General features: G+C 49.0%; 1 protein-coding gene across 1 annotated transcript in view; it reads right to left on the reverse strand.

Annotated features, from left to right (window-relative positions):
- UNC13A (unc-13 homolog A) overlaps nt 1-27162 on the reverse strand; it is a 161582-nt gene extending 134420 nt beyond the window's left edge. The window contains exons 1-3 of the mRNA XM_077332044.1: nt 26956-27162; nt 1563-1592; nt 142-241 (exon numbers count right to left, since the gene is read on the reverse strand). Coding sequence (XP_077188159.1) covers nt 142-241; nt 1563-1592; nt 26956-26977 — 152 coding nt within the window. The 5' untranslated portion in view covers nt 26978-27162. The remainder of the gene's footprint in view (nt 1-141; nt 242-1562; nt 1593-26955) is intronic.
- Nucleotides 27163-27830: the final 668 nt, after the last annotated feature.

The following is a 27830-nucleotide window of genomic DNA, read 5'->3' on the forward strand; positions in this document are numbered from 1 at the left end:
TGGTTAATAGGTTTAGCAACACCAAGTTTGATTTTAAGTTTTGGGGGCTATGCTTCAAATAGGGTTTAGGTCTACTTGGAGACCCCACCCCCAATTTCTGCCCATTTCCAGTCCTCCTGCCCACAACCATGCGTTGCTTACAACATAAAATCCTGCTCCCAGCATGGAAGGTTTCCCCGCACTGCAATCGTGGTACTCTTCACATTCTGCACTTTCAGGGTCACATATGTGTTGAATTTTTCTGCCAGGAAAAGAGCAATACAGAACAGTCAACAAAAGAGAGCCAGCAGAGTCAAGCAGTTAGGGTGACTCTAGGAGCAGTTAGGCCTGGGTTCAAACCCTCCCCCAGCCAAGAACCTTGGGCAGGTTCTACTCTCTTTCAGCCTTATCTACCTCACAGGGTTGTAGTGAGGATAAAATAGCAATGAATCTGCCGCGTTCTCCAGAAGAACTGATCTCTCGGGTCTGGAGATGAGTTGTAATTCTGGGGGAACTCCAGGTCCCGCCTGGAGGTCCTGACAGATAGGTTGGGGTGCTGAGATAAAGTTGTCAGCTCTGGATTGGGAAATAGCTGGATATTTGGGGGATGGAGACTATAAGCCAAGCCAAGCTACTAGTGCCCTACCTGGCCCCGGAACACCTAGCCACAATGATCCATGCGACAGTCTCCTCTAGACTGGATTTCTGTAACTCACTCTATGCAGGCCTGCCTTTAGCCTTGACCTGGAAATTGGTCCAAAATGCAGTGGCCAGAGTCCTCACAGCAACACCACGCAGGTCCCCCACCCGGCCCATTCTCTTCCATCTGCAGTGGTTGCCAGTCATATTCCGGATCTGGCTAAAGGTTCTGGTAATTACGTTTAAGGCCATACACGGTCCACCTCCCTGCCTATGCCCCGCAAAGAGCTCTACGCTCTGCTAACCGGCTAATGGTTCCTGGCCCGAAAGAAGTCCGCCTGGACTTGACCAGGGGCAGAGCCTTCTCTGTCCTGGCCCCACCCAGTGGAATGAGCTCCCGGAGGAGATCAGGGCCCTGACGGAACTCAAACAGGTCTGCAGGGAAGGAGGGAGCAGGGCCTGCAAAAGGGAGCTCTCCCACCAGACATTTGGTTGAGACCAGGCGTAACCAACAACATCTGCAGGGCCTCTGCTCCCTCCTTCCCTCCCAGAAATCCATCAATGCATTCTGCTCCTGGACTTGTTTGCACTGTTACCACTATTACAATTATCAGTGTTAATAGTATTAATGTTATAGGGTTTTTTAAATGTTATGGATTGTTTCTTTTATTGTTTATACGTTTTATGTAAACCGTCCTGAGCCTCTGGGGTGGGCAGTATATAAATATAATAAATAAGTAAATAAAATAAATGGTGGAATTTATGGAGGGGATGGACCTCAGCAGGATGTAATACTATAGCGTCCACCCTCCAAAGCAACATTTTTACTCCAAGGACATTTATCTCTGTAGGATGCAGATCAATTGTAATATCGAGAGTCCTCCAGACCTGTCCTGGAGCTGCTTCTCTCAAAAGGTCACATGAAATAGCAAAGAAGGACTCACCTTGGGGGCCATCAAACTTGGCTTTTTTGACTGCAACGAGAAACAGAAAAGTAATAGTTAGTGCTCAGACCAAGATGGAAGCTTAGAATAATCAAAGGAGCTTCCAGTGGAACTCTAGAAGATTCTAGAAAAACTCACGCACCTCAAGACAGGCTTCTCCCCATCTATCCCCCCACCTGCCCTCTGTTGGTCAACTTAACATGGACATTCCAGAGTATAGTATGTGGAGATCCAATCTCAAGTCCCCTTGGATAGTGACCACTTGGAGAGGAGGACCCAACCTCTAGTCACTGAATAACCCTCTGAAGACATCTTGAGGGATCCCACGCCAACAATACCCAAACTTAGGAAGGCAAGTTTGACTTTTCGGATGGCGATTCTGTCCATTTTATTTATTTGTTCTTTATTTTTCTATTTATACCTCTCCCCAACCAGCATGCCGGCTCAGGGCGGCTTCCAACATTTAAATCCGTAGAATACACCTAGTAAAATTACAGTAATCAATATATTATTAAAACCTTAAAACCATGATTTTTTTTAAAATCAATTGGACCAGCTGTTTCACCAATTGGTTCATTTCAGAGCTTTTAATTCTTAGTTGTTGTTGTTGTTGTTTTTTTTTGGGGGGTAACCATGTAGAGCAGGGGTGGCCAAACTATGGCTCTTCAGATGTCCATTTGACTACAATTCCCATGAGCCCCTGCCAGCTGTTGGCAGGGGCTCATGGGAATTGTAGTCCATGGACATCTGGAAAGCCACAGTTTGGCCACCCTGATGTAGAGAGAGCCCACAGCTTGCAACTGCCCTGGTGGTTCCAGAAAAGCAGAGAGGCACACTTTATTTGTTTCGTCTGTTGCTGTTGCGTGACATTCCTGATTCGTTTGTTTGTCAGACATCCTTTTTATGCTACAGATGCAGAAGCAGTGTCCAAAATGGCATCGATGTCATGAGACAACCTGGCCAAGAGTTGCAGGAAAATAAATGAATCACAATCACAGCTTCAGTTTGTACAATAGGAAAAACGAAAACAGGGCTTTTGGGGTTGGAATTGTACAGCTGCACCATTATGGAGGAAGCAGAGAGCGGAATCCCATTCAGAGGCATTAATCCTCTGAACCCCAGAGCGAGGCGGCAACCTCAGGGTAAGGCTTAGAAAGTCAAAGAGTTTTACACTAGTTCCATTACCTTCAAGCCTCTTCCCAGTGTGTAGGCCAACAAATGGCAATGGCTGCTGCCTGCAGACCTCAGTTAAGAGCTCTGAATTTTTTCCTACGACTCAGAGTTTGCCTTCTGGAAGAGAATTGCCCCGGAACATGACACTGGGGGGAAGTTATTTCCCTATTTTTTCCTTGCTGCACATGGAATATTCTACGCACACAGTCCAGCAAAATGGGAAAATAACACACACACCCAGAGGCCCTGGGAAACCCGAGCTCTTTAAAACCTCATATCTCTAACCCACCATGTAGATTAAATAATTGGTGATGCAGCTGGGACCATTTTAAGCTACTGAAGTGCATATCTTCCATGTCCCCAGGGGCTGTGGCTCAGTGGTAGAGCAGAAATTCCCAGGTTCAGCTCCAGGCAATGACCAGGTAAATTTAGGTCATTTAGAGGTACTAATCCCAGAGCCAGGAGGCAACCTCAGGGGAAGCCCTCAACCTCTCTACCGTGTTGTCGACCATCCAGAGGATCTGGCTGGTGTGAAATGGGATGCTGGCCTAGATGGACAATTGGCTCTTCCTATATACCTCTGTGTCTTGTTGTTGGCCCTCCAGAGGAACCAGTTGGCCAAAAGGTGAGGCATGATGAATGACTACATGGACCACTGGTCTGATCCAGAAGGCTCTTCTCTTTTTCTTATGAATGGCTCAGCCTCTATGCCCTGTTGTTGCCTCTCCAGAGGAACCGGTTGGCCACTGCGTCAGACAAGCTGCTGGACTAGATGGACTATTGGACTGTCGTGAAAGACTTCTTGCTGCAAACCTGGAGACCTGCTAACTATATGAGCAGACAATGCTGACCTTCATGTGCCAAGGTCAGTTTCATGTGTTTCAAGTCCTAGCCAGGGGTAGCCAAAGGGTGGCTCTCCAGATGTCCACGGACTATAACTCCCAAGAGCACTGGCAGGGGCCACCCCTGTGACTCTTTTGAAGTTTTCTTCAGCACATGTTCCCTCAAATGTTTTATGTGAGGTGACTCCCCCCCCGGTGACCAAAGAATGCAAGAAGCTTCCAGGAAATCTTATTAAAACTCCTCTGAAGTTCTGTAAACCACGAACCACCAGGATTGCTTCTAATTTGTACTTCAAGGGAAATCTGGCAGCAACTCAACAACAGCCAAATCAAACAGCAGCTTCCATCCCCGGCTTAGGAGAACCCAGTGCCTCCTGCCTGTACAATTTGCATGTCCTACATCCAGCTGGCCAGGACACTGGATTAAATCCATTTCTCTCACTCCCAGAAAACCATTGACCTACTTCTGAGCCACTGGCGCGACATCGCTTTTCTCACCGCTGCAAACCCTCTGGGGGAAGACTGATCCACGCTTTCCCGAGGTTAGTTGAACTCCTACGCTCTTGAATGGCTCCTAACTGGCTCAAACCAGTCAGAACATCAGCCTCTCTCTGACTTTAGGAGTGCCGTCATCTCACTTACGGAGTAATTCCTTGGCCTCTTGTGCACAGGATATTAGCCCCAACTCCCCCAATCCTAGAAGCCGATCCTCGTATAAAGGACCAAGACCAATTGTTCTGGTGGGTATTCAGAGACTGAGACATCACTGATTTCAGGGGGTCCCTCAGGGTCGGAGGAGAAGCAGAAGCAGAAGAAGAAGAAGACCTGTTTTTTCTGTACTGTGCTTTTCACTACTAGGAGGAGTCTCAAGGTGGCTTACAAACACCTTCCCTTCCTCCCCCCACTATAGATACCCTATAACAGAGGTAGTCAACCTGTGGTCCTCCAGAAGTCCATGGACTACAATTCCCATGAGCCCCTGCCAGCATTTGCTGGCAGGGGCTCATGGGAATTGTAGTCCATGAACATCTGGAGGGCCACAGTTTGACTACCCCTGGGTTAGAGTGTCAGATTGAGGTCTCAGATATTTGGATTCAGATCCCATTTATCTGTCATTCCCGCTGGTTGATTTTGAGTCAGTGATGTACATTCAGTCGAGCCTACCTCAAAGGATCGCCAGGGAGATAAAAGAGCAGAGGGGAGAAATGCATGCGCTGCCCCCAAAACAGTGGGATAAAGATGCGCTAAATTGACAGGTGCCCTTCAAGAGCCGAGAAGGAGGGCATAGAGCAGTGGCGGCCAATCTGTGGCTCTCCAGACGTTCATGGACTACAATAACCATGAAATAACCAGTGCTGGCAGGGGCTCATGGAAAATAATCCATGGACGTCTGGAGAGCCACCGTTTGGCCACCCCTGGCATAGATCCTAGACTGATCTATCCAAGGCAAAGCGAGAAGTCTGAAGCACAGCAAAATGCAGGTGCAGAGAGGAAGAGGCAGCCACCCATGGAACAGGTGCGCCATCATCTTGTCGCGACAACAGAAGGTGCTGTTCTGTGTGCAGTCAGAAATAACAGCCTCTCTTCCCCTATCTTGTAGCACTCTCAGCTGATGTTTCAGCCCTCTCCCTTGTGCAAAGAGAATTCACTGGACAGTTTTGGATGTTAGAGATTCAGGTTAAAATCCCCCCACCCCCAATTCCAGGTGAGTAGGCATTTGAATCTCGATGACACTGGTGCTGCTTAGAAGTCCTTCATGACTGCCTGGGATCCTTTTCGGATAAGGTTGCCAACGCTGGGGAGAGAAATCCCTAAAGATTTGGGGGGTTGATCCCACAAAGGATGAGCAGGGTCCTCAGTGGGGTATGATCCAATAGAGCAGGGATGGCCAAACTGTGGCTCTCCAGATTGCCATTGACTACAATGACCATGAGCCCCTGCCGCCATGACACCCCTGCCATAGAGTCTAACCTTCAAAGCAGCCGTTATCCTGGATTTCCAGGCACTGCTTGCAGGTTTGCACCCCTGTCTTCTGATACGCTCCAGGTCTATGCCCCAACCACTGCTGCTGAAGAGGATGAAGTCGACCAGTTATATGAAGCCCTACAACACCTTCTAGAAGCAACGCCAAAAAATGATGTGCTTATCATCATGGGGGATTGGAATGCTAAAGTAGGAAGCCAAAAGGTAACCAGGTTAACTGAAAAGTTTGGCCTTGGAATACAAAATGAAGCACAGGCTGGTAGAATTTTATCAAGAGAGTACAATGGTCATAGCAAACACTCTTTTCCAACAACCCAAGAGACGACTCTACACATGGACATCACCAGACGGTCAACACAGAAATAAGATTGACTATGTGCTCTGCAGCCAAAGATGGAGAGATTCTATACAGTCAGTAAAAACAAGATCAGGAGCTGACTGTGGTTCAGATCATCAGCTTCTTGTTGCAAAATTTAGGTTTAAATTGAAGAAAGTAGGGAAAAGCACTAAGCCACTCAGGTATGAACTAAATCATATCCCCGACGAATATACAGTAGAGGTGACAAATAGATTTAAGGAATTAGATCCGATAGACAGAGTCCCTGAAGAACTATGGACGGAGGTTCGCAACATTGTACAAGAGGTAGCAACTAAAACCATCCCAAAGAAAAAGAAATGCAAGAAATCAAAATGGCTATCTGAGGAAGCTTTACAAATAGCTAAGGAGAGAAGGGAAGTGAAAGGCAAGGGAGAAAGAGAAAGATACACCCAATTGAATGCAGAATTCCAGAGAAAAGCTAGAAGAGATAAGAATGCCTTCTTAAATGAACAGTGCAAACAAATAGAAGAAAACAATAGAATGCGGAGGACAACAGATCTTTTCAAAAAAATTGGAGATATGAAGAGAACGTTTCATGCAAAGATGGGTATGATAGGGGACCAAAATAGTAGGGACCTAACAGAAGCAGAAGAGATTTTAAAAAGGTGGCAAAATTATACAGAAGAACTATACAAGAGCAAGCTTAACATCCCTGATAACCACGATGGGGTAGTTACTGACCTGGAGCCAGACATCCTGGAATGTGAAGTCAAATGGGCCTTAGGAAGTCTGAGCAACAATAAAGCTAGTGGTGGTGACAGCATTCCAGTTGAACTATTCAAAATCTTAAAAGATGATGCAGTAAAAGTGCTACACTCAATATGCCAGCAAATTTGGAAAACTCAGCAATGGCCACAGGATTGGAAAAGGTGAGTTTACATTCCAATCCCAAAGAAGGGCAATGCCAAAGAATGTTCAAACTACTGGACCATTGCATTCATTTCTCATGCTAGCAAAGTTATGCTCAAAATCCTACAAACTTCCAGAAGTACAGGCAGGATTTCGAAGAGGCAGAGGAACTAGAGATAAAATTGCCAACATACGCTGGATCATGGAGAAAGCTAGGGAGTTCCAGAAGAACATCTACTTCTGCTTCATTTACTATGCTAAAGCCTTTGATTGTGTGGAGCACAGCAAATTGTGGTAAGTTCTTAAACAGATGGGAATACCAGAGCATCATATTTGTCTCTTGAGAAACCTATATGCAAGTCAAGAAGCAACAGTGAGAACTGAACATGGAATCACTGATTGGTTCAAAATTGAGAAAGGAGTTCGGCAAGGCTGTATACTGTTGCCTTGCCTATTTAACTTGTATGCGGAGCATATCATGAGAAAGGCGGGATTAGAGGAGTCACAAATTGGGATCAAGATTGCAGGGAGAAATATCAACAGCCTCAGATATGCAGATGATACCACTCTAATGGCAGAAAGCAAAGAGGAACTAAAGAGCCTGTTGATGCGGTTGAAGGAGGAGAGTGCAAAAGTTGGCTTGAAACTCAGCATCAAGAAAACGAAGATCATGGCATCCGGCCCTCTCAATTCCTGGCAAATAGATGGGGAAGAAATGGAGGTAGTGACAGATTTTATTTTCCTGGGCTCCAAGATCACTGCAGATGGGGAATGCAGCAAAGAAATTAAAAGACGCTTGCTCCTGGGGAGGAAAGCTACGGCAAATCTAGACAGCATCCTAAAAAGCAGAGACATCACCCTGCCAACAAAAGTGCGTTTAGTCAAGGCTATGGTATTCCCAGTTGCAATGTATGGCTGCGAATGTTGGACCATAAGGAAGGCCGAGCGTCAAAGAATTGAGGCTTTTGAACTCTGGTGTTGGAGAAGACTCTTGCGAGTCCCTTGGACTGCAAGGCGAACAAACCGGTCAGTCCTAGATGAGATCAGCCCTGACTGCTCCTTAGAAGGTCAGATCCTGAAGATGAAACTCAAATACTTTGGCCACCTCATGAGAAGGAAGGACTCCCTGGAGAAGAGCCTAATGCCGGGAGCGATTGAGGGCAAAAGAAGAAGGGGACGACAGAGAATGAGGTGGCTGGATGGAGTCACTGAAGCAGTCGGTGCCAACTTAAATGGACTCCGGGGAATGGTAGAGGACAGGAAGGCCTGGAGGATCATTGTCCATGGGGTCGCGATGGGTTGGATATGACTTCGCACCTAACAACAACAACAATAATATTGGGTTTCCAGTACCTCCAGTAGGAGGGGCATCACTAGGTGACACCCTCCAAAGCAGCCATTTCTCTAGGGCTGCCCTCTTTCTGGTCCTTTTTTTTAAAGGTAAGGGGACGTTTTACACAGGGATATCATTCATTTTGTTCTTTAAAAAGAAATTAAAACCAACCCATAGGCAAGGAACATCAACAGAGCTGTGGTAGCTCAGTTAGTAAGGTGCTTGCCTTGCAGTTACAACTTTATGAGTTTGAGTCTGGCTTTGGATCTTGAGATTTTTTTCTCCACGCAGGAATTTTACTTAATTTAAAAAAAAAACTTTTGAAAAGCACGTGTTTTAAAAATGCACCATTTTAAACTTTTGATCTCCCCCCCCACACACACACTTTTGACAAAGTAAAAAAACTGGTCAGGAGTTTAAATGGTGCATTTTAAAAACATGAGCTGTTCAAAAGCAAAATAAATTAATTAATTAAAACTCCTGCATGAGGGGTGAAAAAGATCCAGACTTGAACTCATAACATAGAATCAAAGCAAATGCTTTGCTAGCTGAGCTGTCTTAATTGTTGAAGCTGACTGCCTGTGGACCTATTCACAGCATTCACTGACCTTTTGCAAAGTCCCCCAAAGAAGTGCAGCAGATTGGAAGAAGGGTGGGCAGCTATAGGCAAGCCCATGTTCATCTTTAACTCCTTCTGATACAAGTGCTTATTGCATTACTTAAGGGGCCAGAAAAAGCAGCAAAATACTTCTACAACACAAAAGTTTAGACACAATCAAGCCAAAGCTGAAATGGAGTATCAGGAACTCAGATGGGCTGTTCCTTCCGCACACCAGCCAATCAGTAGAAATCTCAGCACAATGTCAGTGTTTGAGGTGCAGCTGCAGTGGGTGGGGAGGGGAAAGCCCAAACAAGGCAGGCCATCTGCACTTAGATGAGAGTGCCAAGGGCTTGGATTTCTCTGATGAAGCAGAGAAAATCCACTCTTGCATATTTCGGGGGATATGTAGTTTGACTCCAGAGTCAATACTCAGCTGTGCAAATGGTGGTGGGGGGGGAGGGAATCTGAGCAGCATTGGAGTAAAGATCATGGTCAGATGCGGATGGCTGTTGTTTATCTGGACCCAATGAGCTTTAAAAGCCCAGTGTAGATAAGTCCCCGGTCTCTTTGAAATCAATAATTCATACCATTCACCTTTTCAGCACACTCCTCCCCATTAAAAGTACCATGATCTACCTCCGATCTGTCTTGGGTATCAAATGCAGATACCGTAAAGCAAAATGTCTTCATTACAGGAATAGTCCACCAAGAAACACTATTCCAGGCTTGCACATAGTCAGTTTTCTGTTTGCTTACAGCGAACAAGAATCCAGCCGAAATGCTTTTCAAACCGGCAAGCGGGTTGTTTATTTTTCTTTTTTTGATAACTTTATAGTTTCAGCTGAGCAGCAAAGCACCTGTTTAGCATGTACCAAAATGACGTGTGGCCTAAATTTTCCAATTCTGAATTGAGAGATTCCTGGAGATTTGGGGAAGGCAGCTTTTGACAAGGGCCAGGCAGGGATGTGATGTGATGATGTACAGCCCAAACCTCCCATTTTCTCCAGTAGAACTTGAAATTCTGGGAGAACACCAGGCACCCCCCTCCTGGAGATTGGCAACCCTAGCCGCAGGCAGCAGTCCAGGAACTTCGGCTGGGTTTTAGTGAAATTTGGTAATCCTGTTTGATCCTTAATCCCCCCCCACCTCCCAATGAGGCAGGTCAGGTCAAATTTCATGGCCAAGCGAGCCATGGTTCAGTAACAGAACATCTACTTGGCAATCAGAAAGTCACAGGTTCAGTCCCCAGCATGTCCATGTAAGGCTCAGCTAGGAGATGATGGACAGACCTCCGCCTGAAAACTTGGAGAGCTGCTGCCAGCCTGAATAGACAACACAGTAGTGGTCTTTCATGTGTTCCACAACAGCATGGGCATTCAATCCATTTACAACTATCTTCTGTGTATTGCATAGTAGCAGGGACATACAATCAGCATACATCGGTTTATCAGCGTGCACACCAACTCTAGATCCCACACCCCACATCAACAAATTCTTGGGGACTGGGGAGCAGTGGTCCCCAACCCCCGGTCATCGGACTGGTGCCAGGCCACGAGAGCTTCAGCAGCGGGCCATGACTCCCTCTCCCCGCGCCCCCCGCAGCGAGAAGCTCGGCAGGCCATGAGCAAATCGGCCGCCAAAACGGCCAATTAGCTTGCGGCCCGGCAAGCTTCTTGCTGTGGAGGGGGGGAGGGAAGAGCGGCCGCTGGCATGCCGGCGGCGCAAACAGGCATGCGCAGACCTGCCACACATACGAGTTTGTGCCCAGTGGGTCCCAAACGCACACATGTGGTAGTTTCGCGCATGCGCAAATGTGCATTTGCGCATTTGCACCTGGGAGCACAAACGTGCATGTGTGCCAGCCCAGCAAATGTGTACATGCGCGCAATTGTTGCACATGCGCATCTATGCCCCATCAGGTGCAAACACACATGCACGGCAGGTCCACGCATGCACGTTTGCGTAGGGCTGCCGCGCATGCGTGGGGCCCCGAGTCACCATCTCCCCCCACCCATTAGCAATGAGCCACAACCTGAAAAAGGTTGCGGACCGCGGCTGGGGAGGGGATCTATGAAAGATCAACCATTAGCGAAGACCCCTCTGTGTCAGCTGGGGCTCAGGGGGAGGGAGGCGGGATGCCACCTCCTCTGCATTTAAAGGGGTGAGTCTGCATGGGGCTTTTTACCCACTCCCAGACTGAATAAATGCCTCCCTTCTACACTAAATTTTCCCTCTGCAACATGCATGATTGAGCCACAGTGACCCTTCCTTTCCCCTGCAATATCCAGGAGTGGATATAAGCCACGATGTTTGAAAAACCACCACCACTATAATGTGAAGATTTCTGGGTTTTGCAAAATAACTCCCTGTTCTGTGCCTGCAATGATGAAATGGCAAAGCAGTGTTCCCTGATTGGCCATGACATCAGTTCAAAGACTTCCTGGTTCCCAGTTGCAAGGCTTTCCTCCCTGTTTTAAAGTGACTGCGCTTCAGAAGCCCATTCTTCTCTTAGCAGAGTTCTGCCTCGTTCTCTGCGAGGGGCTGCTGGTTCAGGAAAGGTAGTTCAGCTTCGTGGGCACAACTCGAGTCCCACCTCTGAGCTTCCCCAATCAAGTGCAGAAGGCTTTCTGTTTCAATTGGGGGTGGGGGGAGGAAGGAGAAAGACCCGGGTTCAAATTTATCTGAATTCTGCAGGATCAACAGTGGAGGGGGGCAGTAAGTGCAGAATCAGCTTCTTGCTTTAAGACTCCACCTTCTGCATAAAGTGTCATCATCTCCCAAGCTGGAAATTTGGATGAAGGAACTGTTGGGAGTGAGCTCATTCCTGGACATGGGGGGGGGGGGCACTACATCACTCTAAGAGTGTATAAGTGTTATCTCCTTGAATGGGAGGCTCCTCTCTTGTTCTTAACCTGGGAGCTGATGTCTACCTCCTTCCTCTCATTTTCTCCCCTCACTATCTCCACATGGCTTTCCATGGAGACAAATGTCTCTGCAGGTCAGGTCTCCCTTTTAGAAACAACATCCTTATATTCCCACACACACACGATGCTGGGCCAACTGGCCATTTGCAACAGGGAAAGTGCTTTTTAGATCTGGCTTCTTTCTCTTCCTTTGACTGCAACCTGAACGTGATCTAGATCTGCTTGGATCAATGTGAGCTCACCTTTTTTTGCAATGTACTTATTGGGAGATTTATTTCCTGGACTCAAAATCACGCTTCCCCGACTGGGGAAGACTGTGCTGTATTAACCAAATTCCCCAACAAGAATAGGGGTAGCATCCCTTGTGGGGCCACGTTTGCCCCCACATCATCTACTCCCTGCCAGCCCCAAACGCCCCGCCACCTTTCTCCTCCTGCATCGTTTCCCATTTCTTCCTCAGTTCCACCCCCAGTCCTGAACATTTGTCAGGCTATTTTTAAATCTTCCCGTTAATGGGAGTCACCAGATGGTGCGCACAGGACATGCACACACGGGGAGACGTACACAGTGGCAGCAAATGACTGCCGGATGGAGCTGCACATGGCCACACGGTAAACCGGCTCAGAGCTTTGGCAGGTCAGGACAAGCAGGACCAGCAAAGGGTCCGTCCCACTCAGCCTCTGGGCCATGCAAGCGGGTGCCTCAGGAACCTAGAGCATGATGGGAATATCTATCCCCCCAACCTAGGGCAGGACGGGATGCCTGCCCCCTCCCCAGTATTAAGTTTCAGCATCTGGCAATCAAAAAAGATGAGAAAAATGGATTGCACTTTGCCCCATGGCCATGCCTTATCTCCTTTAGCCACATCTTATTCATGACCTCTTATTCATGAAGAGCCTCTTGTGGCGCAGAGTGGTAAGGCAGCCGCCTGAAAGCTTTGCCCATGAGGCTGGGAGTTCGATCCTAGCAGCCGGCTCAAGGTTGACTCAGCCTTCCATCCTTCCGAGGTCGGTAAAATGAGTACCCAGTTTGCTGGGGGGTGAACGGTAATGACTGGGGAAGGCACTGGCAAACCACCCCGTATTGAGTCTGCCATGAAAACGCTGGAGGGCGTCACCCCAAGGGTCAGACATGGCTCATTGCTTGCACAGGGGATACCTTTACCTTTACCTTTATTCATGACCAGCCAGAGGCCTTTTTTGGAAAAAGCATGAATTGCTATCAGGAGGTCCCTACTTGCCCTGAGCTGGATAGCCTGGGCTAGCCTGATCTCATCGGATCGTGAAAGCTAAGCAAGGTCAGCCCAAGTTAGAACTTGGGTGGGAGACCACTCAGGAATACCAGGGCGGTCACATGGAGGACAGCAATGGCAAACCACCTCTGATCATCTCTTGCCTTGGACCGCCCCCCCCCTCCCCCGAGTCTCTGTAACAGGGGTAGTCAAACTGCGGCCTTCCAGATGTCCATGGACTACAATTCCCATGAACCACTGCCAGCTCACTGGCAGTGGCTCATGGAAATTGTAGTCCATGGACATCTGGAAGGCCGCAGTTTGACTACCCCTGCTCTGTAAGTTTGCCGTGATGGTGTAAAGAAATAAATCCCTAACTCCTGAAGCGGTGGGGAGTTCCAGAGGCAACCAGAGGAATCTGCTTCCATTGTGTGAGGAGCACTCCACACGGAGAGCCAACCAGCACATGAAGCGGGAGTTTCAGTGACTGGCACTGTGTACAACGCAGCCCCAAGAAGCAGCTACTGGGAGAAGAACAGGTGTGTATTGGAACTGTGATGCTGGGAGGGTTCCCAACTTCAAGGCAGGGTCCGAAGTTGTCCTATAGAGTTTAGCTATCCTGGAAGAAATGGCCACTTTGGAAGACAATGGTATACCACAGAGTCTAAAAGATCCTGCTGTCCTAGAGTGCTAGAGAGGTTTGATGCTCTAGAACAGCCATTCTTAACAGAGGCCATATGACCTCCTGGGGGGCCCTGGCATATTTGAAGGGGGGCCACAGACTGAAAAATGTGAGAAGGGGAGCCCAAAGGGTATATTTGGGGCCCTGAATTGATGAAATATCCGTTTTGTCACATATAATGACATTAATTGCTGGAAAGGTTGACCTCGGTCAAGGGAATGAAAAAGAAATCTGTTCATTTGTTTGTGCCTGAATGAATGAATTCAAGAAAAGAATGAACATACATGCTTCTCTTGCTCAAATGTTCCAGAAATCTGCCTTCCATACAGGCATCCTGGTGCCCCCTGTTTTGTTCACTGGGTATATATAAGTCAAGTTACATCGAGTATAGTTATTTCACTCTTAGCTTAGGCCTTTTTTAGCCTAGCTCGTGGCTGCTCGAGGACTTCCATATCCCCAAAGGCATGCCACAGAGACACAGAGAACAAGGTAACAACCATCTATATCAAAAATTCTGGATCAAAGTATTTACTCCAGTGCCCAAGCAAGAATCCCTTCCCTCTCCAGAAACACCAATAAAGTTATGTTCAATAAAGATTTTTTCCCTCTTGATGTAATACTTTTTTTGGAGGGGGGAGGTATTGTCTTACTTTTGAAGTTGCCTTGCTTTTAAGCAAGTAGAATAGAAGAAGAAGAAGAAGAAGAAGAAGAAGAAGAAGAAGAAGAAGAAGAAGAAGAAGAAGAGTTGGTTCTTATATGCCGCTTTTCCCTACCCGAAGGAGGTTCAAAGCGGCTTACAGTCGCCTTCCCATTCCTCTCCCCACAACAGACACCCTGTGGGGTGGATGAGGCTGAGAGAGCCCTGATATCACTGCTCAGTCAGAACAGCTTTATCAGTGCCGTGATGAGCCCAAGGTCACCCAGCTGGTTGCATGTGGGGGAGCGCAGAATCGAACCCGGCATGCCAGATTAGAAGTCCGCACTCCTAACCACTACACCAAACTGGCAAGTAGAATAGCATGGCATATCAAGCACATGCATATAGCAGTCTACCAATGATGTACAGAGGGAGAAAAAGGGGGTGAGGCAAAAAAAAAAAAAAGAAAGAAAATCGGTGGGGGGAAGTGATCTCACAGGAAGTGACCTCACAGTTTGGAGTGAAACCATAGAAGGTGGCATCTCCCTTCCCTCCCCAAACACATGGCACAGCCCCTAAAATCTCTAGGAATTTCACAATCCAAAGTCGGCAAGGCTAGATAATGGGGAGGGGGCATTCAGGTCTTGGGTCCCCCTCACTATTTCCCAGTGCTCCCCTTCTTTGGATACTGGAAGCCACTGAAGAATGAAAGATAATTCCTCCTAGGACTGAAAGCATAAGGGAGATGTCAATGAGAAAGGTCATTTGTAAGGGATCAGCAAGAATGCCTCCCCACCTCTGTGACACCCCCATTCTCACATGCTGCTTTTGGGGGTCATCGTCCCCTTCCTCACATCTCTTTGTCACTATAACACAGGATTTCGGTTGATCCAAACTGGGATCAATTGGCCCTGTCCCAAAAATCCCCTCCCATGATACTCTAAGCCAGGGATAGTCAAACTGCGGCCCTCCAGATGTCCATGGAGTACAATTCCCATGAGCCCCTGCCAGCGTTCGCTGGCAGGGGCTCCTGGGAATTGTAGTCCATGGACATCTGGAGGGCCGCAGTTTGACTACCCCTGCTCTAAGCCCTCTTTTCCCTTACTTAACATTCCCTGTCATTAAGAAGGTAGGATCAGTCCCCATCAGCCCTCCAAGAAGGCGAGAGGCATACGAGTCTTTATCAGGATTTGGGGAGGGAGGTATTAATGTACAAAGCGATATTTTCTGCACATGAAGGGTATATATTTTTTTAAAAACCTTGAATATATAAAACAAACCACTCTCTATTTGGGCAGTTCTGCTGTCCACTAAGTGGTGTTGCCAACCTCCAGGTGAACACCATGTTGCTAGTTCTTTATTGCCTTTTTTGTGGTTTGCTATCAGCATCAACAGGAGTTTGAAAATTAAAAAAAAAAACAGACTTTGAAGGCAGCTTGATTGCCACAAGAGATCACTGGCATTCCATTGCCCTTTAGGATTTTTTTTTTCTTGTGTAACCTCCAGGGTAGGCCTGGAGCTCTCCAGGGGAGGCCTGGAGCTCTCTGCTGACCTCCAGAGAACAGTTTTCCTTGGGAAAACTGGTGGTTTTGGAGAGTGGACTCGATGGCCATTATGTCCCACTGAGGCCCCTCCCCAAATCCTGCCCGGTCTACATCAAATCTCCAAGAATATTTCAACCCAGAGTTGGCAAGCACCTAAGCTATTAGAAAGAGTGCACCTCTACCAGCATCCCTGCTGCGTAATTGTCCTTTCCCTGCTCACAGCTAAGCAAGGTCTCTCTCCCAAATTTGGCCGTAAGCCGTGCAAGAAAAAGTTCTTTTTTCCAAAAAAAATTGCATTGTCCTAAGGTGCGCATGTAGGATATTCATCTTTCCAATTTTTTCTTTTTTTTTTGCCTTCCTTTTGTCACAAATCAGGCTTCTCTTCAGGAGCATTCCTTCTCAATGCTCGGGCCAGTTTCAAAGCCAAAGCTAAAAGACGTCAGATCCATTTCCAGCCTGGTACAAAATGGTTATAAACAAAGCCTTCCGGAAACACAAAGGCAGAACGGAAAGCAGCCGAAGCACCTGGCGGCGGGGAACAAAATGCTGATCCAACTTTAACTCACTGCAAGTTTGGGGCTGCAGAAGAGGAGCGGCCCAAATTAGCCTTCCTCCATGCCTTCCCCAGTTGTGTGCATTGAGCTGAGTGGCTGAGCTCCAGGAAAGACATGGAGCTCTTCCAGGATTACGGTTTATCATGACCAAGGGTGGCCAAACTGTGGCTCTCCAGATGTCCATGGACCACATTTCCCATGAGCCCCTGCCAGTAGGGGTGGCCAAAATGTGGCTCTCCAGTTGTCCATGGATCGCATTTCCCATGAGCCCCTGCCAGTAGGGGTGGCCAAAATGTGGCTCTCCAGTTGTCCATGGACCACATTTCCCATGAGCCCCTGCCAGAAGGTGTGGCCAAACTGTGGCTCTCCAGTTATCCATGGACCACATTTCCCATGAGCCCCTGCCAGTAGGGGTGGCCAAAATGTGGCTCTCCAGTTGTCCATGGATCGCATTTCCCATGAGCCCCTGCCAGTAGGGGTGGCCAAAATGTGGCTCTCCAGTTGTCCATGGACCACATTTCCCATGAGCCCCTGCCAGAAGGTGTGGCCAATCCGTGGCTCTCCAGATGTCCATGGGCCACATTTCCCATGAGAAAATGCTAACAGGTATAGCCAAGCTATGACTCTCCAGATGTTCCTGGACCACATTTCCCATGAGCCCTTGCTAGTAGGGGTGGCAAAACTGGCTCTTCAGATGTCTGTGGACCACATCTCCAATGAGCACCTGGTAGAAGGTGTGGCCAAACTGTGACTCTCCAGATGTCCCTGGACCACATTTCCCATGAGCTCCTGCTAACAGTTGTGGCCAAACTGTGGCTCTCCAGATCTCTGTCGACCGCAATTTGCATGAGCACCAGCCAACTGCTTTTTTTTAGGGCCCTGTGTGCCTTGAGTCACACAGAAATGATATTGGTCCCCCCCATCCCGATTTCAGCCTGCCTTCTGCAAATCCAAATACAATTATGTCCATTCTCCCAGCTTGCTGCATGTGGAGGAGGTATGGGGAATCAAACCCTGCTCTCCAGATTGGAGTCCACTGCTCTTGAACCTCTAAACCGGGCGTCGTCAACCCCCGGTCTGCGGCCCAGTACCAGGCCGCGAAGGCCATGGTACCTTCCCCCCTCGCAGCGAGAAGCTTGCCAGGTTGCGAGCGAAGCGGCCCAACTAGCTTCCTGCTGTGAGAGGGGGGGGAAAGAGGCAGACGCAGATGCCGGCACGCCAGAGACGCGAACGTGCATGCACGGAGCTGCCGCAAATGTGCGTTTGTGCCCCTGCTGGCGAAAACTCGCATGCGCGGCAACTCTGCCCTGCAGTTAGCGCTTCCTGCTGGCGAAAACTCGCATGCGCAGCAACTGCACATGCACGTTTGCGTGCAGCTGCCGCGCATACGCAGCGCCCGGGCTGCTGGCTGTCCCCCACCCCCGGAGGCGGTCCTTGACCAGAAAAAGGTTGGGGACCACTGCTCTACACTACTCACAAAGGGTCTTAGCCCTGTGGCTTGGCCCATCCGTGAGAACTAGGGCTACCAGGGTCCTGCTGGCCACTGGTTGCTGGGTCAAGGCTTGGAAACTACTGGAGATCTGGAGGTGCAGCCTAAGGAAGACAGGGATGTCAGTGGGGTCTAACGTTCCTCGTCAAAAGCAGCCATTTTCTTTAGCGGAACCGACTGCTGCAGTCCGGAGATGAGCAGGAACACCAGATGTGGCACAAGGAAGCATGCAATGTTAAGACAACACTGGAAGATCTGCCTCGGACAGCCCATCAAAAACAAGTTTCTGCTACAGGGTTGGGTAAACCACCTTGAAGGACCTCAGTGCTGGGAGCCAAGCCGGACAGGGCTCCAACCTGTTTTCACAAACTGTATCCTATCAGCAAGGGCAGGTTTTTATTTTTTGGGCAACTACACCTTCCAGACATGGACACTGAAATGCACCTTGCACCATTTGAATCCAAAGCCCATGTGCGGCTGCCTGACTGGGCCAGTGTATTTAGGGCAGCTGCCAACCTTCAGGAAAGGCCAGGCGATCTCCTGGAATTACAACTCATCTCCAGAGGTCAGTCCTTCCGGCTCATATGGCTGCTCTGAACGGTGTTATAGAGTGGTGAGAACCTGTCCTTCTCCAAGCCGTGTCTTCCCTGGGTCCCACCCCAAATCTCAAGGAATTCCCCAACCCAGTGACCATAACACTGCCCTTTCTGCAGGTAGGGGTGCCTGGGGTTTTCAGCTCTGGGATGGGAAGTCCTTGGAGACTTTGGAGGTGGAGCTGGGGGTGGGCAGGAATTGGGGTGGGGAACGACCTCAATGGAATGTAAGTTCTATGGAGCCCATCCTCCAAAGCAGTCATTCTCCCCAGGGGAACTGAGCCCTGCCAGGAGATGCTGAAAAACTGGGGGGTCCTTGCCAGGTTCAGGTTGGGAAATACCTGGATGTTTTGGGGGTGGAGCCCGAGGAGGAAGGTGTTTGGGGAGGGGAGGGAGTATCTGTTCCACTTAATATTTCTGATAAGGGCTTGGAGGAGGAGGAGCTTGTCTCATGGCTTAAGTGCCACTCAGTGCTTGACACCCACTCAGGGAGCTCTCCCGCCCCTGAGTGCCGCCTCCTCCGACCAACTTGCCTGTCTGTCCAGTAACCAGCCAATCACCTTCTGTCCCCCACCCCTGACCACCCCCTCCTCCTTCCACTTCCCTCTGAGGCTTGGAGGCTGCAGATCCCTGCTGCATGAGAGCTGCCCCTGCCAGTGAGTTCCCTGCCCGGGGTTCTCCAGCCTGCAGCCTTTCCAGGTCCTGAGGGGAGTGGAAGAGGCCATCCAGAGAGTTCTTCCACCCCCACCCCACCCCCAATTTAGCACCCATTATATTCCTGAATGCAACGGGCTTTGCTCCTAGTATAGAATATAATGCCATAAGGTGCCCCTTCTGAATGAGCCACCGTCTCCAGGGAAACGGATCGCTGTCTGATCAGCTGCAATCCCAGGAGAACCGCAGCCAACACCTGGAGGTTGGAGCCCTTAAGGGTGCCCCTTTTATAGAATTTTATGGATCACTCCTCCCTCCCAAAACGTTCCCCCCCCCGGTGCTCCCCCACAGCCTGCGTGGAGGACAAGGCCTAACGCCTATGCTACCTACCTATGCATCTTTAGCAACAACGGGGGCGACGGCCTACTTTTGAGAACACAGCAGGCAGCTCTGGCGAGAGGAGGAGAGAGATCTCTTTAATTCTCTCTCTACCCCCACCCCAGCAGGCTGGCACACTGTCAGCCCGGCCTACAATTAACAGCCTTCCACCATCTCCGACTGGCAAAGCTGGGCTCCTTGTCGGCGGGGCACCAAAAATAGCAGCTTGCTTAGGAGGCGTGACTGCAGGGAGGGGAGGGAGGGGATCCGAAACCACAATCAGCCTCTCTCAGCACACTCCATGGCAGGACTCTCAGCTCGACCTGTTCGGAGAAGCGCCAGTGGAGCCAAGAGAGACAGCCGTGGGAATGCCAGCCTCCAGGTGGGACCGGGGGATCCCCAGAACTGCAGCTCACCTCTGTACTGCAGAGATCCATCCCCCTATAGAAAATGCCTTCTTTGGAGGGGTGGTGCAGGGGTGGCCCAACTGTGACCACCATTCCCATGAGCCCCTTCCAGTATAAACCCTACCCAGGGGTTCATGGGAATTGTAGTCTTTGGACATCTGGAGAGCCACGGTTTGGCCACCCCTTCCTCTATGGCATTGTACCCCATTGAGGTCTCTGTCCTCCCCAGGCTCCATCCCCAAATCTCCGGAAGTTGCCAAGCCTGGATCCAGCAACCAGAGGCCAGGGAGAACCTGGCAAACCTGGTTCCCACTGAAGGACCATGCCGCAGAGTGAAGACCCTTTGTCAGTGGTTCAACAGCTGTGGTCTCTCATTGGAGAACTGGGCTTGGTTCCCCACACCTCCTCCACCTGCAGCCAGCTGGGTGATCTTGGGTCAGTCCCAGTTCTCCCAGAGCTGTTCTTGCAGAGCAGTTCTCTGAGAGCTCTCTCAGCCCCACCCTACCTCCCAGGTTGAGAGGCAGGGAAAGGTGTTTGTAAGCTGCTTTGGGTCTAAGAAAACCTAGCTCTTCATCTTCTTCTCCAACTATGGCTCAATTATCACAGGAGGGAGAATGGACAGCATGACCGCCTTCCCTTGTGGGATGTTAGATGTTCTATTTCGGTCAGTCGAGGTGGCTGCAGGGCTCCAACCACAAATCTCCAAGAAACTCCCAATCTGGGCCTGGCAGCTCTACCTCCCCATCCCTCACTGATGCCCAGATGGCACTGGCAGCCCTAGATAGCTGGGATGCCATCACCTAGAGTTGGCACTTGGGATGGCAGAAGTCAAGCTGAAACTGGAGGGACCAATGGAGGAAGGCATACAGGCCCCTAAACAGGGGTGGTCAAACTGTGGCCCTTCAGATGTCCAAGGACTACAATTCCCATCGTTCACTGGCAAGGGCTCATAGGAATTGTAGTCCATGGACAAGGGCTATAGTTTGACCACCCCTGCCCCTAAGAATAGCACAGAATGGGCCTGCCTTGTCAGCAAATTTCCCAGTTTCAATGATAAAGCCCTTAAAGATTATTCAGATTCCTAGAGTGTCACCCACAGCTGGGCCATAATTTCTAAACTCTCAAAAGGGACAACATCACACCCTATGTTATGTTCTAGGAATTTCCCCAGTTTCTGTTCTTTGCATAGGAAAATCCAGATGTGAAAGCATATTAAAAGTGCAATCTCCAGCAGGTGCAGATGTTACAGGAGTCGTGCCCTGCATGAACGGCTGGAGCACAAGAAGAAATTCTGCTAGTCCCAGGGACTACAAACCACGCTGTTTGGCCACAATTCGGTGGGAGGGAGGGGAAATGTGGGAGGGAAGGCCCAATGATCGGCCACAGTGGTGTTTGCTGGAGTGGACATTTGACTCAAACTAACTGGGGGCAGGCGAGGTGCTAAAGGCACCTGTGTTGGGGGAAACAATAAATAATACGATATGGCAAGTTACAATAAACATCAAAGGATTGCTGAACTTGTCTGTCTTCGCCGGAAATGTTTAATTGATTGCAGAATTGGCTTGAAGAAAAGAACTGAAAACCATTCGGTTGATGCCTTCATCCATTCAGCATCAATGGACATCATCATTCAGCTTAATAAAGTAGTAGTAAAAGAAGAATATGCCGTTTTTCTCTACCCGAAGGAGTCTCAAAGTGGCTTACATTCACCTTCCCTTCCTCTCCCCACAACAGACACCCTGTGAGGGAGGTTAGGATGAGAGAGCCCTGATATTACTGAAGAAGAAGAAGAGTTGGTTCTTATATGCCGCTTTTCTCTACCTGAAAGAGTCTCAAAGCGGCTTCCAATTGCCTTCCCTTTCCTCTCCCCACAACAGACACCCTGGGAGGTAGGTGAGGCTGAAAGAGCCCTGATATTACTGAAGAAGAAGAAGAGTTGGTTCTTATATGCCGCTTTTCTCTACCCGAAGGAGGCTCAAAGCGGCTTACATTCACCTTCACCTTCCTCTTGTCAAGCGTTGCAAGAACTCACAACAAGCTTCTTTAATAAAGGAAGTATTTATTGAGAAGTTACTTCATACACCTAAGCTAAAGAAGTCAAATCTGCCTGAGGACAGATTTGCCTCCCCTTATCAAGAGTATTCTCCCGCCTAAAACTTGAAAGTTCCCAAGGGAGGGGGAAAGGAGGCTGCAGGTGCCATAAACCATAGTGTTACAATTCGCACGTCCTTGGTCGTCTCTGGACAAGATAAGATGTTATGGTTACAAAAGGCAGACCCGGCCGAGAGGTTCAAAAGACAAATAATTCACAGCTCCCTGTGATAACAGGATGCAACAACATAGTTTCAGTTTCAAGCATGCAAGCATAATATATGGGCCTGGGGCCCCAAGAACAAAGCAGGGAAAAGATCAGACAAATAATCATGGAGAAACTCATGCTAACTCATGGCAGGGTTCAGCAGCAATCCTGACACCTCTCCCCACAACAGACACCCTGTGAGGGAGGTGAGGCTGAGAGAGCCCTGATATCACTGCTCGTACAATCCATCATGGAGATACTACAGATGAAAATATCTACTATAGATTCCCTGACAAGTTGCATGTTGCAATTCAACTTGAAAAAATGGGGGGTTTACAAAGAACCTGCAGTGGGTTTCTCCATGACCACTTCTTTGTGCTCTCTCAGCCAGACGATGTACTGTGACATGGAGAATTCCAAGATGGCGGCTCACAGCCACCACTTCTTCCCCTGTGGCTGAGGTACGTTGTCCCCATAGGTCTTCTGTTGGGCGTTGGGGCTGTCTTAAGTGGGGGAAGGCATATTTTGATTTTATTTTTTTAGTTTTTATTTGCATATGGGGCAGCGCAGGCGAAATGTGGCGGGGAGGGAAGATGGGGAGGGCTAGTTTTTATGATTATTTGCATATTTTAATTGCTTCATTTTTATTTGCATTTTTATTTGCATCTGGGGTGTGTGGCAGGGGGGTGGCTCGCTGACCTCACTTCCATGTTACCTCAAAGCCTGGAACACAATTCAGGTCTACCTGCACAATCAAAAAGTTGGAAAAGGCTGTTTTCAACTGCAGAGAGGCGACAGGGGGCTACTGAGGGGCGAGCTTTTTCGGTGATGGAACCTCGTCTGCAGGTAGCCCCTTCTCCTTCAGGCTGGTTTGACGCCTGCCTTGCTTTCTCGGAGATGCCGGGACAAAACGCTTCCGTTCACCCCGGCTTTTGATCAAAGGCTTGATCCTACAACACCATTTCAGAGTGTGCTTTTCAGTGGGAAAACTGCTGTTTTAAGAGGCTTCCTTCTTTGTTCTTAGACTCTGGAGGAGCTTTTGAAGTCTGGATTTTAATGAATAACATCTGCTGCTCTACGCTTTTATGATATTTTATTTTGCAAGCCTCCATGAGCAGCCTCTCTGGAAGAGGTGGCCTAAAAATGTTCCAAATGAATATGCTGCCTTGGATTCACAGGTGCCGGGGAAACATTTGTGTCTGCCCCAATTCCTCCCCCTCGTGAATTATAGCCTTCTAACTAGGGCCTAGTCTGCACACAATAGATAATGCACTTTCAATGCACTTTAGAAGTAGATTTTCCTGTTCTGCACTGGAAAATCCAGCTGCCAAAGCACATTGAAAGTGCAGTATCCCATGTGTGCAGACTAGGCCTAGGTGCCTTTCTAACTCCCTCCAGCACCACTTCTGGGTTTGCCTGATCTCGGGTTCTCCAGGGTCTGCAAGGTGCTCACAAGGGAGGGGGGGCATGATCAAGGAATGCAGCTTTCAACCTCCCTGATGAACTGCGGCCCTCCAGATGTCCATGGACTACAATTCCCATGAGCCCCTGGGCTCATGGGAATTGTAGTCCATGGACATCTGGAGGGCCGTAGTTTGACTACCCCTGGGTCAGAGTGTCAGATTAGGACAGCCTTTTTCAACCTTTTGGCCATGGAAGAACCCCTGAAATAAATTTTCAGGTCTCAAGCAGCCCCGGAAGTGGTGTCAGCTGGCCACACCTCCCTGCCACGCCCCCAGAAGTGACATCACCCCCAGGTTGAGCATCTTCTGGGAGCCATTTGCTCGAATCGTAGGGGAAAGAAAGGGCTGGCTGGAAAGACTACAACTTGGATTTCAGCCTTCAGCCTGTGAAGCCGATCTTTGGCCCCTGACCCAAAATTATCTCCCCTTCGAGTTCCCAACCTCCAGATGGGGCCTGGAGATTCCCTGGAATTACAGCTGCTCTCCATGTGACCGAGATTAGTTCCCCTGGAGGAAATGGCTACCTTTGAGGGTGGAGCTGGTGGCATCGCATCTCTACGGAGCTCCCCTTCTAACCCCCCCCCAGCTCTATCTTCCCCCCCCACAATCTGTACGAAATTCCATTCCCGGAGTTGCCCGCCTTATGTCCCCAAACGGGGTAGCCTTCCTCACGCGTGTCGTATGTAAAACGGTGTGCCGGAACAGTCTCTCTGTAGCCTGTTCATTCATAAATCCTTTCCGGCAAGCACAGAAGAGGCTGCGTTGGTACACACCTAGTTTCCTCTGACAGCTGGGAAGGCTGAGATTTATATATTTGGAGCGAGGATGTAATGTCTCCCGTGCTTTGCAAGGCAGCCCCTTGGCTCCAAGGCACCCCCCACCCTGCAAAGGAGAAATCCTCCAGCCATCAAGGGACGGACGGACAGATGTCAGCTATTCTCTGGCTAACTCATTTTCATGCAGAGAGATCATCAATGGAGAGCAACCCTCCAGCGCTAGTGAGAGGGGGGAGGTGCCTGGCCTTTTTCTACCACCACTGGGGGGGGGCGTGGGGGGGAGGGGTGTGTGGGGGGGAGGGAACGCTGCTTTTGATTGGAGAAGCGCCCCTTTTAATGCAGGTTTGCAAGGGGGCCGCCTGGATTCCCCTCTCCCCCCTCACTATTTCTTTAACAGCAGAAAATGTAGAGAACACGCACACCTTTTTAGATGCCTCGTGAGGATTTCACCCTCGGCACGCTTTTGTGAATGAAGAGGCTGCGGCCTGGGATGGGGTTGGGCCAAAAGCTCGTCCGGTGCTGCTAAATGAATGGGTTCATGAAGGACCTGGGGAGGTAGCCAAGTCCTAGCTGGCTTACGGTGACCCTGGAGGGTAGGAGACAGAGGCAGTCTGCCATGAACTGCCTGGACATCGCAACCCTGGGTGGTCCCCCATCCGAGTGCTAACCAGGGATGACCCTGCTTAGCTTTTGAGGTTGAGAGATCAGGCTCACCTGGCCCAACAAGGTGAGAGCACAGAAGATCTCAGGAGATAGACATGTGAGGCCCATGGTTTATTAACCTGCCCGTTCCATAGAGAAAGACAGGTATGGAATGTATTAATGATAAATATGTAAAACTGGGTGCAGCATCATCTGATGGGTTTCAGGAAACATCCAGGGGTAGTCAAACTGCGGCCCTCCAGAAGTCCATGGACATCTGGAGGGCCGCAGTTTGACTACCCCTGCCTGTTGAGCAAAACAGTTGAAGATCTTTTCTGGACTTCTGCTGTAAATTTTCTTGAGCCTGGAGGGGTGGGATGCTGGGAATTGTGTGGCTGGATCTGACTAAATCTCCATTTGGGAACCACCTTTGTCATTCTGGTCAGCCAGAAGTTCCGGGAAGCCCATGGAATCATTGAGACAATGATCGGTGCCCCCTCCCCCACTTCTGCCATCTAGCTTGCAAGGGTATACTGCCTCTGAACAGGGAGGCTTCATTAATAGGCATGATAGCTGCTATAAATGGACCAAGAAGAACCACTTTGCTGAGTCTGGCTACCTAATCCAGCTTGATATTTCTCAGAAACACTGCATGAAGGTGTTTCTCCCCAACCCTGTTCCTTTTTCCTAGTTTCTGGAATACAGAGGTAGACTGCCTTTTTTCTTCTGCTTTTAGCCGTCGTAGTTGCTGCACATCGATGGATCTAACATCGTAGGAGTCATGTTAAATGAGAGCAAAGCCCCCCTCCCCCTTATTCAATGTCCTGACTCCAATGGGGGCAAACCACCCACCCACTCACCCAATCCAGGCCATGGAGCCAGCATCCTTCCCCTGATTTTCATCTCCAGCATCTGATACTCAGAGGTGCACTGCCTTGGCACATAGAGGTTCCATTAGTTACCATGGTTTACTGCTTTTCATTGACCTACCTGCTCTCCATGAATTTATCTACTTTTTTAATAGTTCTAAAAAAAAACTATACGTTAACCACCAATATGAAGTGGCCATTCACTCTGAATATATACAGAAGATAACTTTTCAAATATATTATTATTAATACCAGTAAGGAAAGGTGATGAAAAATTATATATAGAATCACCCACTGGCTCCTCGTTCTTTCCACTGACATTCTTTTGGAGAAACAAAATTTCCCCTAAATTTTACCTTCATTGTGGCAGAAGGAATAAAGGCAAAGTGGGAAAGAGATCAAGGGCTGTTACTAGTTCTAGCTATATATATATATATAGCTGCTAAATCCAGACCTCTCCCCTCCCTTCCAAACCCCTCAAAAGGGGAAAACAGACCACTGCCTCAATTAGCAATGGGAAACCAGCACCCTCGAGAGATTTTATGCTTTGCTTCCCCCAGCTGATCAATTAGGTCCTTCTTGGAGATCTAAATGGTGTAATTCCCAAATTGGTCCTCTGTTCCCCACACTCACCCCCACCCCCCATAACCACACCCTTGACCTGCTGTATCAAACCCAGCGTCCATTCAAGAAAAAAAAAGGCATTTTGCTCCATGCCCAAGCTAGATCTCAGCCACTTCAGGGAGAGAGGGACACCCACACGAAAGCATTCGGAAAAGAAAACGAGAACAATCGACACCTCGCTTCTCTGTCTCCAAACATCATGGCAATTCTTCCCCGAAGGCTGTACCAGAGTGCCAATCCTTCCTTGCTTCCCAATGCCTCTCTTCCAGATCATTTACAAGACACCTCCCCCTCCCCAACCATAGCCCACCCAGGTGAACACTGCGGCAGCCTTTAACACCTTTCTTCTCTTTAAAAAATCCAAGTGATCAAGCGCACGGACCACAAATCCACATTTTCTTTTTTGCACAGCAGATGCATCTATTTTAAAAGGAGATACAAGCATGTTTTCTGCATAGGTTGCTCACCTCCGACGCACAGCAGAGACATGGTAGTGGCTTCAGTCTTGTTTTTCCAGCTGGGTTCGGCTCGCTGGCTTGGCTTCCAGCTGGGAAAGGGTGTGTGCCGGCTGGCAGAAAAATCACATCCTCTCCCACGTCTGCTTGCTCCTCCTTCGGAGTGTCTTAGCAGCCAGCCATCTTGCTTCAGCACCAAGGCCTGTGGACAGCTCCTGACGTCAGGATGATGAAAAGGAGCGAGGCAGAAAGGGGAGGGGCTTTTATGGAGGACCACCTGATCAGCCGAGGGTTTGGTTTTTTTTTTGGGGGGGGGAGGTTGCTTCTTAAAGGCACCCTTCAGTCCATTGAGTCTTTTTGGTGGCCTGAATGGGTACGTTTTCTTTGTTTTGAGGCCGATTTGAAGGTTCCAGATTAACGTCCCAGTCGTTTCAAGAGAAAACAAACTGACAAAAAGGGATTCCAGGGGAAGCAGAGAAATTTCATGGAGGGAGGATTAAAAAAAGGAAAAAGGAAAAAAGGAGAGGGGAGCCTGTGTGAAAACGTATTGAATTGAAAGAAAACCATGCAGGCAGATTGGAAGTGGGTGGGCAGAAGGGCATGCTCTGGGCATGGAATAAGGGTCACCGTGGGTGGGCAGGGAGTTGTAAATGTCCTACATTCTGCAGGAGGTTGGACTAGATGACACTAGAGGCCCCTCCCAACTCCATGATTCTAAGATTCTATGATTCACCTTTCTTATGCATGGTGAAGTTGTTTCCAACTTTTCTACCCTTTGGCAGTTTTCCTGCTTTGTCCCCCCCCCCCGCCACCCCTTATGCCCCTTTTATGCCATTGAGGCATCACGGGACAAAATATCAAATGGATATTTTAACAGCAACACTTCT

The sequence above is a fragment of the Paroedura picta genome, chromosome 4, assembly GCF_049243985.1.
Source record: "Paroedura picta isolate Pp20150507F chromosome 4, Ppicta_v3.0, whole genome shotgun sequence".
NCBI classification, from domain to species: Eukaryota; Metazoa; Chordata; class Lepidosauria; order Squamata; family Gekkonidae; genus Paroedura; species Paroedura picta.